A 17,855-nucleotide genomic window follows, 5' to 3' on the forward strand; every position below is an offset into this window, starting at 1 on the left:
ATATATGGTACAATTATTTTTCTCCCAGCTCTGCTTATACATTGTTTGACTCTGTGGTGCTTTATTTTTTCCACTTGCTGTCTGACCTGTGAACCCCCAAGGTCATGCTCCTCATTGATATTGAGCTGGCATACATGAATACCAACCATGAGGACTTCATAGGCTTTGCCAAGTAAGTGCTCTTGGACAGTGGGCGTGATTCTGTGGACTTCCATGTGTGTGTGTGTGTGTGTGTGTGTGTGTGTGTGTGTGTGTGTGTGTGTGTGTGTGTGTGTGTGTGTACACTCTCACATATGTGTATGCAGAGCCAAGATCTGCAGGTTTAACACTCTGGGTCCTGGGCCCAGCAGTGGAGCTGGGTGTGTTGAGAAGAAAAGATCTGAGACTCCTCCCTACTCTTTTATTAGTGCTCAGCAGAGGAGCAATCAGATGAATAAGAAGAAGGCTTCAGGGAACCAGGTGAGTGGGCCCTAGTGCCCCAGCCCGAGGGATGGAGGGTTCCAGATGGACCAGATGGAGCTCTGAGAACGCCCCTCCCCCCGAGGGGAAGGGTCTCCAGGGGGCCAGGGAGCCTGTCATCTGCCAGCCACAAGCTTCCCACTCTGCCTCAGTAATCCTCTCTCCTCTCTCCCCCCAAATGCTTCTCGTGGTTGCTATGGTTACCTCTTTGCAGGATGAGATTCTGGTGAGTACCAGGCCTGGGGGTGAGGGGGGGAGCTGACTTGCACAGAGAGTGGGGGGAAGGGGCACACTGGCATTGGGGGTCCATCAGGGGCAGTTTGAGCTGCTTGCACATACTAGCACGTAAGTGTTCCATATCTGCTCACAGGCCGGAGCAAGGCCTACCCACGTGCACTCTCCCATCAACCCATCCATCAGTGTGCATGAGCCAAGCTACCTGCAAAGCTAGACCACATGGGGGTGGGGACCCTGGCACTGAGGAGCTCTGTAAACTTCTGTTGGCTGGACGGGCAGATGAGGGAATGGGAGGATGGGTGTTTAGATGAGTGGATGTGAGTGAAACACATTCCTACCAATCTGACAGCCATCTTCACCAGAGGTTAAGTAAAAGGAAGAATGAAAAGTCCACAGGCAAATTCCCCTTCTGGTTTCCTGCTGGTTTTCTGCAGAAACAGCACCCACCAGTAGCCCTTGTCCCATCCCTGGAGAACACATGTGCCGGAGAAACCTCACAGTTCTTTCATGGGTTCCAGAGGCCTCTCAAGAAGGGGAGGGCTGAGCCTGTCTTGTTTCTCATTGAATCCTCACCACACCAGGCATGGTGGCTCACACCTACAGCCTAGCTACTCAGGAGGCTGAGATCTGAGAATTGTGATTCAAAGTCAACCCAGGTAGACAAATCCTTGTGACTTGGCTACTGGTGGTTCACGCCTGTAATCCTAACTACTCAAGAAGCTGAGATCTAAGGATTGCAGTTCAAAGCCAGTCCAGGCAGGAAAATCTTTGACACTATCTCCAACTAATCACCAGAAAACCAGAAGTGGAGCTGTGGCTCAAAGTGGTAGAGCACTAGCCTTGAGCAAAAAAGCTCAGGGACAGTGCCCAGACCCTGAGTTCAAGCCCCACAACCGTCAGAACAAATCCTTGAGACTCCTATTTCCAAATCACCAGTAAAAATCTGAACTTGAGGCATGGCTTGAGTAGTAGAGCACTACCTGAGAGTAAAAAAGTTGAGTAATTAGGTGAGGCCCAGAGTTTAAGGCCCAGTACTGACACCAAAACAGGGGGGCAGGGAAGCCAAACCCTCAGCCTCAAATCCAATGCCTGGCATGAAGTAGGCGTTCAACAAGATTGAAGAATACATGCATGCATGCATGCATGCATGAATGAATGAATGAATGAAGTGTCTCAGGACAATTCACTTCAGCCAACACTTCCTGGTATCTACACTATGCTGGTTTCTGGAAAGGCCTGCTACCCCATAGGATCCTGAGCCTGCAGGCAGCACATACATAGCCAGCACCCCTGAGAGCCTCACACAGGTACTAGGGCCCAGAAAGGGAGTTGGATGAGCAGGGGAGGATTCAGGGCTGGGAGGAGCCAAGGGAAGATAGAGACCACAAGCCAAGCAGGGGGATGGTGAGATCTGCTGGTCAGATCCTGGGACAGGAGTAGACTCAGTTACAACAACAGTGACAAGACATGGAGGTGATCCCATCATGGGGTGGAAGAGGGGAGGCAGGATACCTGGCTCAGTGATCTGCCTCCAGCTCAGCTGACTGTGTGGATTGAGGTTCTCACAACCCTGAAGGGGTCTGAAGGGCCTCAAGGGGACTTTGAAAGCCTCATAGTCCTGTTGCAAGATGCCTTTGCCACCAGCCCCAGGCCTCCTTCAGTCTTCTGGGAATGAGCAAAGAAGCAGCCAAGGACATCAGTGCCTGAGGAGGGAGGGGTAACAGCCCTCTTTCCCTCCATCTGAACACTGCCAGGGCCTGGGCAGTGGCCTGTCTTTGAAGTGGCACCCACAAGGCCCTGGTCTGCAGCAGTGGCTGAGGACAGTCTTGGTGATGGCTGCTTTCCCCCATGGAAAGGAACCTTTACTTGTTACTCTAAATTGTGCACAGAAGGAAGGGGGCCTGGGCAGTTCATGGCTCAGCCCCTTCCTCCAGCTGCTAGAACCTTATCAGTGTAGGTGATATGTTCATGGCGTAGATATGTATGGTTCATCAAGCATTCTGCAAAGTGCTGGGATGTGGGTGAGTTCAGGTTAGCGAGGAGGCTGCATCAATGGATAAATCTCTTCCTCTTTTCACACACACACAAACACACACACACACACAATCACAGTCACTGTTACAGAAGGAAACTAAGAGAGTGATCAAAGGTTATCAGTGGATTCCAGTCTGATTTACATTGGGAGACAGGTAGAACCCACCTGGCAGTGTAAAGTCTGATTTTCAAAGGCTGAGAAGGATTGACCAGGCAGAAAGGGAGAAGAAATATTTTCAGGTCAGAGGCAACTGCATCAAGTACAAGGTCCCTGGGGCCAGAAACAAGTCTTAGACTAGACCTTCTGCTTAAAAGGCCCTTGAAGTTGTCTTATCCAGTAAGCCACAAAACTCTACTTGCACACATTTTGTTTGTTTGGTGGTACTGGGCTTTGAACTCAAGGCCTCACATCGGCTAGGAAGGCACTCTTCCATTTGAGCCAATCCATTAGGCCTTTTTATGTTGCTTATGTTTTTTTGAGATAGGGTCTCATTTTATTCCTGAGCCAGCCTGGACTGCAGTCCTCCTGTTTATGCTTCCTCTCATTGCTGGGATGTCAGACATGCACCACTCCAGCCAGTCATTGTATTCCCCAGTAACTAGGATGGCAGGCAAGTGTGCCATTGAGCTCAGCCATTGGTCAAAGTGGAACCTCCTGAATTTTTCTTGGCGGGGCTGGTCTTGAACTGCTATCCTCTGATCTCTGCTCTCCTCCTCCACAAGTAGCTAGAATTATAGACATGACGAGAAACTCATCCCCTCCCAAAACCACGAGTCCCTTACAGCTCTGGCTGTCAGAAGCTCTTTATCTTGAGCTCACCTCTGCCTTCCACTGTCTTCCACTCTGTTCTCTTGTGGTCCAAAGCAGGGCAGTCCTGGCCCCCATCTTCCCTCACCAGTCTGGCGTCTGTGAGTTAGGGTGGGCTGGGCTTTTGAATGCCTTTCCCTGCCTATCCCAATCTCTCCTAGGATAGCCCGGCCTTTGCCTCCTGACCTTCTGCTCTCTCACCCTCCAGGTCATCCGGAAGGGCTGGCTGACCATCAACAACATTGGCATCATGAAGGGGGGCTCCAAGGAATACTGGTTTGTGCTGACCGCCGAGAATCTGTCCTGGTATAAAGATGACGAGGTGAGGAGAGGCCATTGGCTGTCATGGGGTTGGGCTGGGCGTGGACTAGACCAAGCATTGAACCAGTCCCATTAGGCTCTGGAGGTGGGATGCAGTGCTCAGCTGCTATCTCAGCCAGGTTGGAAGGAGAATATGGATTGGCAGGCCTGGGCAGCTGAGCACCCTGAAGAAGGGTGGTCAGGGGTGCTGGGTGCCCCTCCCTGACCCGCCAGCCCCAGTGGCCTTCCTGTTTTCTCGCTCCAGGGCGTGCCGCCTACTCTATGGCCCCCACAGGCCCATGACACACACACAAGTCCAGCTGCCAGACAGCCGCTTAACCCCTGCACCCCAGACCCTTTGGGCCCTGCTGCTCCAGGGAGCAGCCCAGGGGGTCTTCAGGCCAAGGGACCAAGAGTGATGGTGCCCTGCAGAGTGCTTCCCCTCCCCCCAGAACACCTCTCTACCAGCTGGGGCCCACAGAAGCCCCCCCACCTCCTTTCCCCTGCTTGCTGGTCCCCTTTAAGAATGAGTCTTTTTGGCTTCCACATCTGGATTCCAGAGGTGACCAGAGAGAATGGGGAGGGTGGGTGTGGGGGGACTGTGGTAATGAACTCCAGCTGGCCAAGAAGTGGGGGAAGGGACCCTCTTTTTCCTGTGGGGGGGCTGTTGAAAAATAGGGTGCTCTCCACAAGGGAGTAGGGCTCAGGTGGAGGGGGGAGGCTGTGACTTAAGTTTCCATTGTCCCCTTCTTGGTCTCTGTCCCCTCCAAGTCTGCCCTGGGCAAGAGCTCCACCTCCCCACCTTGGGCGGGGTCCTCTGTCATCATTGGTGGGGGCGCCAAGCCATCTGGACCTCATTACCCCAAGCCTGGCCTCTTCCCCCCTCCCCCCCCAGGGCCCCTGGAAGGGATGGAGTGTGAGGTGGCGTGGGGCGCGGGTGGGGGTGGCTTCCTGCTCTGTAACTCTGCCAGACTCCTGAGACAGCCCCCTACCCTATGGCTCTGGCGCTCCTCTAGCATGGCTCCTGACACTCAGCCAGGGCGACATTGTGAGCTGGGGCTGGGAGCCGGTGCCTGCAACCTGGCCTGCGGTGTCTTTTTTTGAGTTTAGATGTGTGTGAAAACTGGCTGAGTAGTGGAAAGTGTGTGTGTGTGTGTGTGTGTGCGCGCGCGCGCGGGCGTGCACGCGGGCATGCGCGTGCTCATGTGTTTGTGTGTGGCTTGTGGATGCTGTGGGGGTGTATGTGGGGTTGTTCGTGGTGTAAATGTGTGCTGCGTGTGTGTCTGTGCTTGGATATCCGGGTGGGTAGGGATTTTTAGGGTTTGTTATGCATTGGAGGTGTAAGGATGGGGGTGGATGAGCTTTCCATTGTGTCTGGATGTGTGTGCACACACTGGCGTGTGTACTTGTAATGATGCTGTATGTGCCTGGGATATGGGGGTGAACTCTACCATTTGGATGTGCAGATGTGTCCGTTGTATCTGGGTGAGTATTGAGGTGCATCGCGTGGGCAGAGGCTGGGGGTGGCGAATGGATTTTTGCACTAGGACCCTTAAGGGTATAGTGTTGGTCTGGGCTCAGCAGGGGTCTGGTCCCCTCCTCCCCCTGGTCTTTGGGCTGAGGGAGGCCCTCTGGATCGACCGGCAGCTGTCCACATCCTTAGCTCTGATGACCCCTATCTTCTCCGTCTTCCTCCTGCCCTCCCCCATCATGCTACCCTCCTTCACCACAGGGCGTCCCCTACACCTCCTCCCAGCCCACCCTGAGCCCCACAAGTGCCCTGCCCCGACCCCAGGCTCCGGTTCTGGGATGGTAGTTGGGGAGTCGGTCCAGATCTCCAGCAGCGGCGGTGGCAGCGAGGGTCTAACCCAGCCCAGCCTAACCAATGTGCAGACTACTGTACAATTTGCGAGTCCTGAACAGATAGTCTAAACACTGGGTAGACGGAGTGGAGGTGTCCTCTGGTCCACGCAGGCGGCAGTGTCTGTCTGTCCAGCAGGAGCTTCGGCCCCATCCCTTGGTGATCCAAGCCCCCCACCCCTTTAGCCCTAGCCCCATGTCTCCCAGCCCCAGCTGGCCAGCCGTGGTCCCTCTCTGCTCCCAATTCCTCTTCTGCCTCCTTTGACGTGGCAGGGGTGAGCGGGAGCTGGGCTGGGGAGGAGGGGCCTGGGGAGGGGGCCGGCCGGCAGGAAGGGAGGAGTGGGGGAAGGAGGCCGCTCCTACCTAGTGTCCAACCCTGAAGCAGGAGGGGAGGGCGGGAGGCGGTTGCGGCAGGGCCTCCCTCAAACGATTCCAGATGTTCCCTGGCCGTGTGTGCAACTTCCTCCTCTCCTCCCCCAGCCGCCCTCCGGGGCTCCCGGCCACCCGCCTGGCATAAAGAGGGCTTTATGTGGCTGCTTGGGCCAGGCCCATGTGAGGGGCAGAGGGGTGGGCAGGACAAGACCAAGATAGGGGAGCAAGGTGCCCCCTAAACTTAGCTCCTCACCTGAGATGTGTTCAAACTCTGTGACTCTCACGCAAATCATTCCTTCAGTGTTGATATTGGGGAACCAGTGGGGTGTAGGCAGCAGAAACCCCCCTCTCCCTCCTAGAGCTTCATTGGGGGGGGGTCCCTCCCAAAATCCTGAGTTCTCCCCTGGACACATAGCTTATAGCCATGTGTCTGACCCAGATCCTCACAAATTTCCACACACTAGACACACCAGGCACGTCCTGCCCGCTGCATAAACCGTATGCAGGTAAACGCATATCCCTACGGGTCCCATGACACGCTCTTGCACACACATACTGTTCTCAGTCACCACACATATCCATTCTGACACACAAACATGGTACTGAGACATGGTCCCGCAGGGCATCTCCCACGCATGCGCACAACACACCTATGTACTATAGACGTGGAAAGCATACAGGACAGCAATCAGATTTGTATTTGGGCTTGCCTGTGCGTACACAACCACACACATGTGCAGGCAGACACACCATCTCCAGGCTGTGCGCTACTCTGATTGCTAACACATGGGCGGCTGGGGGAGCAGGCTGAGTGGTCCTTTGATGCCTGGCGGGGCTGGCTGAGGAGGGGGGCTGGGGGCTCCCTGTCTCTGCAGTCAGGAAATGAAGTCAGAGGCAGCCAGGCAGGGGTGAAAAAGGCTTATACATGAGTGGGCCCTGCCTGGGGCAGGCCTGGCTCACCTCCAGGACAGGCGGGAGCCACATTCAATCTCACCTTCTCACAAGCCCCATTGGGCTCCCGTGTACACGTAGGGCTGCTGGGGGGTGGCCTGGAAGCCATGGTGGTTGGAGGTGACCAGGACCCTGTGGCCAGGCTTTATCTGTGTGGCTTGAGGGTCCAATGCCCAGGAGCCCAGGCTACTCTGGAGAGACTGAAGTGTGGCAGTGTGACTCAGCCCTCACTCCTACCCACAGGAGAAAGAGAAGAAATACATGCTGTCCGTGGACAACCTGAAGCTGCGGGACGTGGAGAAGGGCTTCATGTCAAGCAAGCACATTTTTGCCCTCTTCAACACGGAGCAGAGGTACCTGCCTGCTCCTACTCGAAACTGCTGGGGAACCACACCCTGCAGGCCCCAAACCACCCCTGTAGAGGAGAGGTGGGGAAGGGAGAAGAGAGGAGGAGAGGGAGCTGCTCAAGGCCTGGAGCAAGCCATTCATTTGGCAGACTTTCTACTAGACACCATATCTGGATTCCCTTCCTTATTCTCTCCCTCCTTCCCTTCTTCCTTCTCCCCTTCTCTCCCCTTCTTCCTTCTTTCCTTCCAACCCTCACCCTTGCTCTCCCTCCATTTCTCCTTCCATTCCCTTCTTCCTTACTGCCCTCTCTGCTTCCCTCTCCTCCCTCTTCCTCTGCTCACCATGAGATGCTCTGTAAGGCACTGGGCACAGAGAAGAGTCCTGGCCAGACCTGGTCCCTTCCTGTGCCGCCCAGTGCACTTTGGGCAGGTAGTAGGACTAGGTCTCGCTCACAACCCAACCCCAGTCTGACTGTAGTGGTCAGAGACTAAGGTTCGATCCAGCTGTCATCTGGGGAGTCTTCAGAAAACCAGGGAGGGTTGCGGGGGGATAATTAGGTGGTAATTAGGGTGGGTTGTATACTGTTCATTTATTGCTGGTCCTGGGACTTCAACTGAGGCCAGGGTGCTGTCCCTTGGCTTTTTCGATCAAGGTTAGCACTCTACCACTTGAACCACAGCTCCACTTTTGGCTTTTTGGTGGTTCATTGGAGATAAGAGTCTCACAGACTTTCCTGCTCAGGCTAGCTTTGAGCCTCAAACTTCATATCTCAGCCTCCCAAGTAAGGAGGATTATAGACGTGTACCCATGCCCAGGAATTTATGTATTTATTTCATTTATTGAGACAGTCTTACTATGTAGCCCAGGCTGTCCCTGAACTTGCAATCTTTCTGCCTCCTGAGGGCTGGGCTTGCACACATGCATCACTATGCCTGGCTGAGTGTCCCTTTCATTGAGGGCTCAAGTCCCTGACTGAAGCATTTTACTGCTCATTTCCGTGAGCGAGGCTTCCGGATGAGGAAACTGAGGCTTTGGGAGAGAGGTGGGGTGTGATGACCCTGAAGTCCGTGCATCCCCTTAACTCCCATGGAGGGTGGGGCTCCACCCCATTTCTCTCTTGTCTGCCCCAGGAATGTCTATAAGGATTACCGACAGCTGGAACTGGCCTGTGAGACCCAGGAAGAGGTGGACAGCTGGAAAGCCTCCTTCCTGAGGGCTGGCGTGTACCCTGAGCGTGTGGGGGTGAGCAGATCGGGGAGGGGTGGGGCTAGGAGGCATCAAGCTGCCACGGCAAGTCAGGCCTCTTTTCTGAGCCCTTATGTGGCTCATAAAGAGCCATCCCTGCCCCCCACACCCACCCTGGGGTGGGATCACTTAGTTTTCCCATCTTCCAGTGGAAGATTATTTATATATGTGTTTGTTTGGGGCTGGCATTGGGGCTGGAGCTCCCAGCCTCAAGCTCCAGCTTGGCCTTTTCTGCTTAAGGCTGTCACTCGACCACTTGAGCCACATGTCTGCTTCTGGTATTTTGCTGGCTAATTGGAGATAAGAGTCTCATGGACTTTCCTACCCAGACTGACTTTGAACTGTGATCCTCAGATCTCAGCCACCTGAGTAGCTAAAATGGCAGGCGTGAGCCACCCTATCCAGGCTCAGTGGAGGTTTTTGTTTTGTTTTGTTTTGTTTTTGTCAGTTGGGGGGCCTTGAACCCTGGGTGCTGCCCCCCTCAGCTCTTCAGCTCAAGGCTAGCTAATTCTACCACTTGAGCCACATGCCACTTTTGGCTTTTTCTGCTTATTTGGTGCTGAGGAATTGAACCCAGGGCCTCATGCATGCAAGGCAAGCATTACCACTGAGCCACCTTCCCAGCCCTCAGTGGAGGTTTTATGTGTTCCCTTCTGCACTCCTTCATTTGGTGGTGGTAGCTTCTTGTGGCTGCCTTCTCTCTTCTCCCCTTTTTGCTATGATAGAGGTATCTTAGGGCTGGGGTGTGGTGCCCCAGGTTCACTCAGTCCTTCTTTTCTTCCTTTGTGGTGTGTGTGTCTACTTTGGCTGTGCTCTCTGGTGGCGGTGGCGGTGGTGATGCTGGTGTGGTGGCCTCGGTGGTTCTGCCATGGGCTTCCCAGGACAAGGAGAAAGTGAGTGAGCCTCTCCCTTACTTCCTGCTAAGGGCTTCCAGACCAGGGTCTGGCCAGGTCTTCAAGCAAGGGAGCTTGGAGGTGTCCTTCCCAATGTCTGGATTGGGAAACTGAGGCCAATTTGGAGTCAGACAAGGCTGAATGAGGGGAGCCTGGGATCTTCCACGGCACGAGGGTGGACAGGACCCTGAGCTTTTCTTATTGCCTCTGTGTTCCAGGCATCCTTGGAGGGGATGAGATCCCGAGGATGCATGAAACCTGGATGCGGGGGGCCTGGTCACATTGAGACACTTCTGTTCCCAATGGCAGGCCAGCGAGACAGAGGAGAACGGCTCAGACAACTTCATGCACTCCATGGACCCGCAGCTGGAGAGGCAGGTGGAGACCATCCGGAACCTGGTAGACTCGTACATGGCCATTGTCAACAAGACTGTTCGGGACCTCATGCCTAAGACCATCATGCACCTCATGATCAACAATGTGCGTGCATCATGTGGGGGGCAAGATACACTTGTGAGGTCAGGGAGGGAGGCAGTGGGGTTAGCCTAGGAGAAAACACTGGATGGCCAATGTAACCAGGTCTAGGGAGAGATGTAAAGTCAGCCCCAAAGCTGTCCAATAAAAATAGGATGTGAGGGCTGGGAATGTGACTTAGTGGTAGAGTGCTTGCCTCGCATACATGAGGCCCTGGCTTCCATTCCTCAGCACCACATAAACAGAAAAAGCCAGAAGTGGTGCTGTGGCTCAAGTGGTAGAGTGCTAGCCTTGAGCTGAAGAGCTGAGGAACAGTGCGCAGGCCCTGAGTTCAAGCCCCACGTCCTACAAAAAAAAAAGTCCAATTTGCATTCTACTACTCCATGCTCCAAGTTCTTTTGCTTTTTAGTTTTTCAGATAAGGTCTCAAGCTAATTTTTCCCAAACTGGCTTTGGATGGTGATCCTCCTTTCTACGTCTTGAGAAGCTGGGACTACAGGCTGTATCCACACACAGCCCTAAAATATTATTTTCCAATATGTTATCAATCTAGAATTTTGCCTAAGTGTTTGAGACAGGGTCTTGCTGTGTGCTAGGCTGGCCTGAAACTTGTAGTGCTCCAGCCTCAGCCTGCTGAGTGCTGGGATTCAGGCATGTAACACCATGCCCCACTTAACATGTTTTTGCATAGTTTTTAATGATAAGTTTTACAAACCCAATTCAGACATTAGATTTCCATCAGAAATATCTAATCTAAATTTAGACTTTCATGAAATTTATAGCTGACCCAACATGTGTCAGTAGGTTTTGTGTGTATGCGTATACCCGGGATCAAACATAGGACTTTGCACATCCTAGACAAGCACTCTACCCAAATCAGTGTTTTTCTAGGAAAGGCCATGGCATCTTTTGAGAACCTTAGACCTTGGGCTGGGAAGGTGGCTCGGTGGTAAAGCGCTTGCCTTGCATGCATGAGGCCCTGGGTTCAATTCCTTAGCACCACATAAGCAAAAAGAAAAAAAGCCGGAAGTAGCACTGTGGCTAAAGTGGTAGAGTGCTAGCCTTGAGCTGAAGAGCTGATGGACAGTGCCCAGGCCCAGAGATCAGGCCCCACGACTGGACACCCCCCCCCAAAAAAAAAAGAGTACCTTAGACCTTGCTTTGAACTGTACACCTGTACCATTACCACATGTAGCTTAACTAGGTTTGTATCCTGGCTTTGCCACAAATTCTTTGGGTGACTTTGAGCAAATGAACTGCCCTCTCTGATTCTGTTTCCTTACATATAAAACATAACCATAATAAGAGTTAAGTATTAAATGCATATAAAGGTGTACATGTTATGTGTTTGACATGTGCTTGAATAATAGAATCTGGAGTGAAGAGTGTAAAAACTTAAGTTCTGCTGGGCACCAGTAGCTCATGCCTGTAATCTTAGCTACTCAGGAGGCTGACATCTGAGGATCACAGTTCCATGTCAGCCTGAGCAGAAAAATCCCCATGAGACTGTTATCTCCAATCAATCACTGGAGCTGTGGTTCAAGGTGGTAGAGTGCTAGCCTTGACCAAAGGAGCTCAGGTACAGTGCCCAAGTTCTGAATTCAAGCCCCACTTACTCCCACCCCCCCAAAAAAATGTCCCAGATTGTGAGCAGAGTAATGCTTTGGTGTGTATCAATACCAGGGCTTATTGAGGCCTCACACTCTGACTTGGCTTTTTTACCTCAATGCTGCTGTTCTACTACACTTCAACTTTGTGCTTTTTACAGATTAATTGGAGCTAGAGTCTCATGGACTTTTCTTTTTTTGGGGGGAGGGGGGGTCTGGTCGTGGGGCCTGAACTCTGGGCCTGGGCGCTGTCCCTCAGCTCTTCAGCTCAAGGCTAGTGCTCTACCACTTGAGACAGCGCCACTTCCGGCTTTCTCCTTTTTGCTTATGTGGTGCTGAGGAATCGAACCCAGGGCTTCGCGCATGCAAGGCAAGCGCTCTACCACTGAGCCACCTTCCCAGCCCCCTCATGGACTTTTCTGCCCAGGCTAGCTTTGAACCATGACCCTCAGCTCTCAGCCTTCTGAATAACTATGATTACAGGCATGAGCTACCAGTGCCCAGTTACTGCCTGGAGAGTGTAAGCAGAACATTGCCCCTACAGTAGCACGGGTGATTAACATTTATTTATTTATTTTGTCGGTCATGTGGCTTGAACTCTGGGCCTAAGCACTGTCTCTCAGCTCTTCAGCTCAAGGCTAGTGTTCTACCACTTGAGCCACAGCATCACTTCAGAATTTTTTTGTTATGTGATGCTGAGGAATCGAACCCAAGGCCTCATGAATGTGAGGCAAGCACTCTACCGCTGAGCCACCTTCCCAGCCCCAGGAGATTCACATTTAATGCAATCCAGGCACACATTTACAGCTGTCTCTCTCAAGGAACCCGAACATTCTAAAGTGTCATCTTTTTTGTTGTTGCTTTGGTCCAGTGGAGAACATAAACAACTCTTTGGCAATTCTCAAAAAGCTGAATAGGCATTTTCCTAGTGGTATAGTAGGTGCTTTGAGTCTCTTCCTAGACCTGTGAAACCTTGAACAGGTCACTTTTCCTTTCTGGATCTCAGTGTCCCCATCTGAGAAAAGGGCAGTAGAGTGGATTTGGGGTCGATCTGAGAGTTTAGGCAACAAGCTATGTCAGAAGCACACTGTCCAGGCTGGACCTGACAGGTGTGCACGGGTAGCGGTACCGGCGTCAGGTCCCCCCTGCCTCTTCTTTCTGCCCGCAGACCAAGGAATTCATCTTCTCGGAGCTGCTGGCTAACCTGTACTCGTGCGGGGATCAGAACACGCTGATGGAGGAGTCGGCGGAGCAGGCCCAGCGGCGCGACGAGATGCTGCGCATGTACCACGCCCTGAAGGAGGCGCTCAGCATCATCGGCGACATCAACACGACCACCGTCAGCACGCCCATGCCCCCGCCAGTGGACGACTCCTGGCTGCAGGTGCAGAGCGTACCGGCCGGACGCAGGTACCAGGGCCGGCCCCCAAGGGACCGAAGCCCCCCAGCCCGGGGCCCGCGGGAGGAGGGCCGGGAGCCGGGCAGTGGCGCGCCCGCGTCTCCGGAGCTCCCACCTGGAGCGAGGGGCGGAGCTTAGAACTGGGCGGGGCTTGATGCGGGGCGGGGCTTGCCGTGGAGCGCTGGCTGCGGGGCCGAGTGGAGGTGGAGCCTTGGCGCCGATGTGGGCGGGGCCTAGGCTCCAGCGACGACCTAGAGTGCTGTGTGGCGGGGCTTGCGTGCATGGGCGGAGCCTGCATTGGGCTGGGGGCGGGGCCTCTGCCTGGCGCGGGGCCACTCATCTCGGCCTCTGGTTCTCGGCTTCTTGTCGCCAGCAGGTCGCCCACGTCCAGCCCCACGCCGCAGCGCCGAGCCCCCGCCGTGCCCCCAGCCCGGCCCGGGTCGCGGGGCCCTGCTCCTGGGCCTCCGCCTGCTGGATCCGCCCTGGGGGGGGCGCCCCCCGTGCCCTCCAGGCCGGGGGCTTCCCCTGACCCCTTCGGTCCTCCTCCCCAGGTGCCCTCGCGCCCCAACCGCGCCCCGCCCGGGGTCCCCAGGTGAGTAGGGGCTGGAAGCGGCGCGAGAGGCCGCAGGGAAGGGCGTGGCCCAAGAGGGAAGTGGAGTCTGATTCTAGAGCCCGGGCCCTGGCTGCAGAGCCCGCCCGCTCCCTCCTAGGCACTCACACCGTGGGTTGCAGGAACCACGGGTTGTGCGGCCGAGGGCTGGCAGAGCCTGCCCCCCGGGAGCGCTGAGTCCCAGAGGTGGTCGTTTCTGGGGAGGGGGCTGTGGGGCTCACCCCACCTGCCCTCTTTTTTCCAGCACTTGCATGGCGCTTCCCTCTTTTTTCATTTTCACCCCTGGCCTTCTACACATTGCATTCCTCTGTTCCTTCTCGCTCTCCGTCCTCCATTCCATCCTCATTTCCCCTCCCAGCCCCTGGTAAGAGCCTACCTTAAGGCTAGGGGTCTGAACCCAGAGCCTCTCTAGATCGTAGAGGTTTCCTTCAGTTCCATTTAGGGCCTCCTGATGCCCTCACTTCCCCAGCTCTGAAATCTTTTGAGCTGTCCCAGAGTCGTGTCCAGCCTCTGACCCACAGGAACAGAGGCCAGGCTGACTGTGTGGCTAGCAAGGTGTGTGATGTGCATGTGGGCGTGCACACCTGTGTGACTGTGAGAGTGGTACCTAGGCATGGGCAGGACAGGAAGCAACAAGAAAGGAATATGGGTGCCAAGGGGCAGTCGGGTGGCCTGGACCAACTTGGTGAGGGTGGGTACAAGGACAGGAGTGTATGAGGCTGCCCATTCCCAGAGCTTTCCAGGGAAAATGATCCTTCATTCCATCAGGAAGGCTTTACTTTGAAAGCCATGATTCACTTTCAAGGAAGTTCACTCCTGTAACTGACTGAGTTTGCCTGTTTTCACTGGCCAGGTTGTCTGAGGAAGAACACACCATCAGACCAATAACATCTCTGTGTTCCCAGATGGCTGGAGGGCTGGGCTGGGGACCTCTAGAGGCAGGAAGCACATATTAGGAAAGAGTCCTGGACTTGGGAGTCCAGAGATGCTGGTTCACCCTGGCCCTTTAGGCAAGTCATTGCCCACTCGGGGTCTCAGTTTCTTGTGCCAAATGACAACTTTCTGCCTTTATCCCAGGGTGGCATGGGGATCCACTGGTGCTAGGGATGCTACATTCATAGCAAATGTGGTTAGAGGAACACTTTGCAAACTGCCAGTGTGATTTCAGAGTGTTACTGGTATTTGACATGCCCACGTCCATGCTGAGTTGTAACACAGGAACTGGAAGATTGGGTATCTGTTCTAACTGCAGTCTTTTTAATGAACTGAAGACATTTGGCAAGGCATGGTCTTCCTTGGGGAAGAGACAGTCTGGAGAGCTTCTTCAAGGCAGCCCGCTTTCAGTGGGATGTGGGCATAAGGTTCAGGTGGTAAGGAATAAGGGCATTTGTGGAGGGAGCACCAGTGTGGGCAAAAGCTTAGTATGGGGTGTGGTAAGATGAGCCCCTAATCAAGCAGAGTACAGACAGGAGGAGGAAGAAGCATGTGGATAACATGGGGCAGGCTTCTCTGAAGACAGCCATCAAAGTCCACAGGGAAAAAAAAATTGAGACTCAGTGTATAGAAGTAGAGAGCCATGGTGGCTCTTGGGCAGAAAAATGACAGCTGGATCCTAGAAAGCAAGGTCTGTCCCTATAACGCAGTGTGGTGGCCCTCTAAGCACTGGAGGTACGAGTGTGCAGGGAGCTGGTGCAAATGCCTTCTGTGTGGGGCGAGCTTCTGTGTTGTGACAGCCCAGGCGTGTGCTTCAGTGTGCCGAGTGGCTGCATGCCCCAGATCCGTGCTGCACGTGCCCGCCAGCGAGGGTGCTGGGCACTGGGCGGTGGGGGAGGGAAGTGTACGCGTGTGTTTGTGGGCATGTGTGTTAGCGTGTGCATGCAGGCCGTGGGGCCTCACAGCATGGGTGTGTGCACGCCCGGGCGTGTGCGTGTGTGTGATCCCTGCCCCGCCCCAGGCCTGCCCCACCCGTGCGTGTGAACTGCCCTGTTGATTTCGTGCTGTCTTTCAGAATCACTATCAGTGACCCCTGAGGAGCGTCAGCCACGGTAGGTACATGCTCTCAGCCTGCTGCATGAATGGTGTGTCTGCGCCCCCTAGCTGCACCAGCTCCACACCAGGGGGGTGCACCTGGGACCTCAGAGCCAGGCTCCACCCTCTCCTTTCTGCAGCTCCAGACTCCCTCTTTTCTTTCTGTCCTCTGCCAGCTGACTCTCTTAACCCTCCTTCCCAGTGAGCCTCGGGACTCAGCGCCACTGCCCAGGGCCTCCATGGCTGAGCTGAGGGCCCCTGGGATGGGCTCTCCACTCATGACAGATGTCGGTGCTCCCTGGAACTGTCAGAGAGGCCAGAGGGCTCATGGTTCGCCGTGTAGGGGCTGGGAGCTTGGAAGGGCTGTGTGTGTCTGGGCTCTGAGGTAGCTAGAAGCCATTGAACGCCATCCTGGGTGTGCCATGCTGCTGAGCCACGGGGAAAGGGTGGAGGTGGTGGGACACAGACTGAGTGGAGGCTCTGGTTGTTGGATGATTTCTGAGAGACACTTGTCAGCGCAGGGCTCATGTCACAGGCCAGGCAGGGACACATTGCCCCCTTCCGTTCCTCTTTGGTACTGGCACACTTGCGACTGGAAGTCCTGTCTTCAGCCTGCAGGCTCCTGTACCTTAGCCAAAGGTGATCTGAAAATTCAGCCAAGGGCAGTACCATGTCTGTTGACCTGGGCAAGCCAGATTCTCTGAGTTCCTCCCAGTTGGCGACCCTGCCTGCCACTGACTCATGCTCTTCTGCTTTTCCCCAGCAGGAAGGGCCCAGCCTCACCTACGCGACCTGCAGTCCCCCGACCAGCTGAGGCTCCCCTCTTAGACTTATAAGTCTGTGGCCACTGGCATCAGCTGCCTGCCTCCCATTCTCCCCCAGGATCCCCTCAGAGGACTCCTGGGCTTTCTGACCACCCGAGGGGCCTCCAGCGCGCCCTCCAGCCATTCCTTTTAGCTTTGCCCTCCTGGTTCAAGCAGTCTTCTTCCTCCAGCCTGGAGGCTGTTGCACGGGCCTCCCCAAGGCTAGGGGTGGCCCTGGGCCAGTGGCATGGAATTCAGGGTGATCAGAGAAGAGGACAGCCCAGGGAGACGGGCGTGTGTGTGAACTGTGGGTGTAGTCTGGGTGCTGTGTGAGGCTGTGTGTGTGTGGACTACCTGGGAGCTACAGCCCAATCAGCTCCTCCCATCTATCTTCCTCCCTTTTCCCATCTTGTCTGTCTCTTTTCCAGAAATGTTGCCCACATCCCACCTGCTCCATCCCCTCCCGTGTCAGGGGGTGGCCGCTCTTGCCTTACCAGCTCTCCTTCCTTTTCTCTCTCCCATTTTCTCTCTTGGCTTTCTCTCCAACTGCCAGCCGATCGGGTCAGGCAAGTCCATCCCGTCCTGAGAGCCCCAGGCCCCCCTTCGACCTCTAACCAGATCCCTCCTACTCCACGGACACCTCCCTTCCTAAGCCTGCCTGGATGGCTGTTCTGTGACTTGACAGTGGCTTCCCGGTCCCAAAGCGTCCCCCTCCATCTGTGACTTAGTCTCTTGTAGTGGTGAGCTGAAACATCCAGGCGTGACGTTGGTGAAAACTTGTGCCCCTCTGTGGTATTGCTCCTGCCCTGTTCTATAAATATCTATAAATACTCATATATATATATATACATATATATATATATACATATACATATATATGGCCGCCACAGCCTCGCCTCTAGTGTTGGGAATCAACCACCATGCTGTCCTTGTGGAGTCCTGTGGCCCAACTACAAGGGAACATTGTCACCCTGACACCCCCCTCCAGTGTGCCACTCCAGTGAGCCTTCCTGTCCTGCTCGGCCTGTGGACAGCCAGCCCCCTGCCCCCCAGCCCCCAGCACGGAGGTGCTATGCTGGCAGCTGTGGGCTTCTCTAACCACCACCAGTCTTGACGTCTCTTGGATGAGAATAAAACCCATTTCTGGATGATGGGAAATCCTGTGTCCTGTGCTACATTCTTTGTGGAGATCTAGGGAAAGGGGAAAATATAAGCACCAGGGTACAGGATGAGGAAGGGCCATCATGGGATGCTGTAAAAGGCTGGCAGCTATTTGAAAAACCCCTTGGAGTTTGTGTGTCCTCATAACCCCACCCCATGAGCAAAGCCATGAACTCATCTGGAGGAGGCTGTGAAGCAGAAGCTTGGACTCTAGAGGGACCTATAGGAGGAACAGGCCCCATGTATGGACCAGCCAGGAGGGCCGGC

General features: G+C 54.6%; 1 protein-coding gene across 7 annotated transcripts in view; it reads left to right on the top strand.

Moving 5' to 3' along the window:
- Positions 1 to 17,585, top strand: part of Dnm1 (dynamin 1) — a 44,125-nt gene extending 26,540 nt beyond the window's left edge. For 2 of the 7 annotated variants that reach the window (XM_070014662.1, XM_070014651.1), the window contains exons 12-22: positions 102 to 172; positions 408 to 459; positions 674 to 685; positions 3,747 to 3,860; positions 7,265 to 7,374; positions 8,500 to 8,611; positions 9,496 to 9,507; positions 9,817 to 9,987; positions 12,756 to 12,997; positions 13,363 to 13,578; positions 16,391 to 17,585. In XM_070014662.1, the coding sequence (XP_069870763.1) occupies positions 102 to 172; positions 408 to 459; positions 674 to 685; positions 3,747 to 3,860; positions 7,265 to 7,374; positions 8,500 to 8,611; positions 9,496 to 9,507; positions 9,817 to 9,987; positions 12,756 to 12,997; positions 13,363 to 13,578; positions 16,391 to 16,460 (1,182 nt within the window). In that variant the 3' untranslated portion in view covers positions 16,461 to 17,585. Of the gene's footprint in view, positions 1 to 101; positions 173 to 407; positions 460 to 673; positions 686 to 3,746; positions 3,861 to 7,264; positions 7,375 to 8,499; positions 8,612 to 9,495; positions 9,508 to 9,816; positions 9,988 to 12,755; positions 12,998 to 13,362; positions 13,579 to 14,093; positions 14,096 to 15,604; positions 15,642 to 16,387 lie in introns of all 7 variants that reach the window. The other 5 variants (XM_070014671.1, XM_070014683.1, XM_070014691.1 and 2 more) reach the window with 4 other exon arrangements.
- Positions 17,586 to 17,855: the final 270 nt, after the last annotated feature.

This window comes from Dipodomys merriami, unplaced genomic scaffold (assembly GCF_024711535.1).
Source record: "Dipodomys merriami isolate MVZ:Mamm:240054 unplaced genomic scaffold, mDipMer1.0.p SCAF_11, whole genome shotgun sequence".
Classification (NCBI taxonomy): domain Eukaryota; kingdom Metazoa; phylum Chordata; class Mammalia; order Rodentia; family Heteromyidae; genus Dipodomys; species Dipodomys merriami.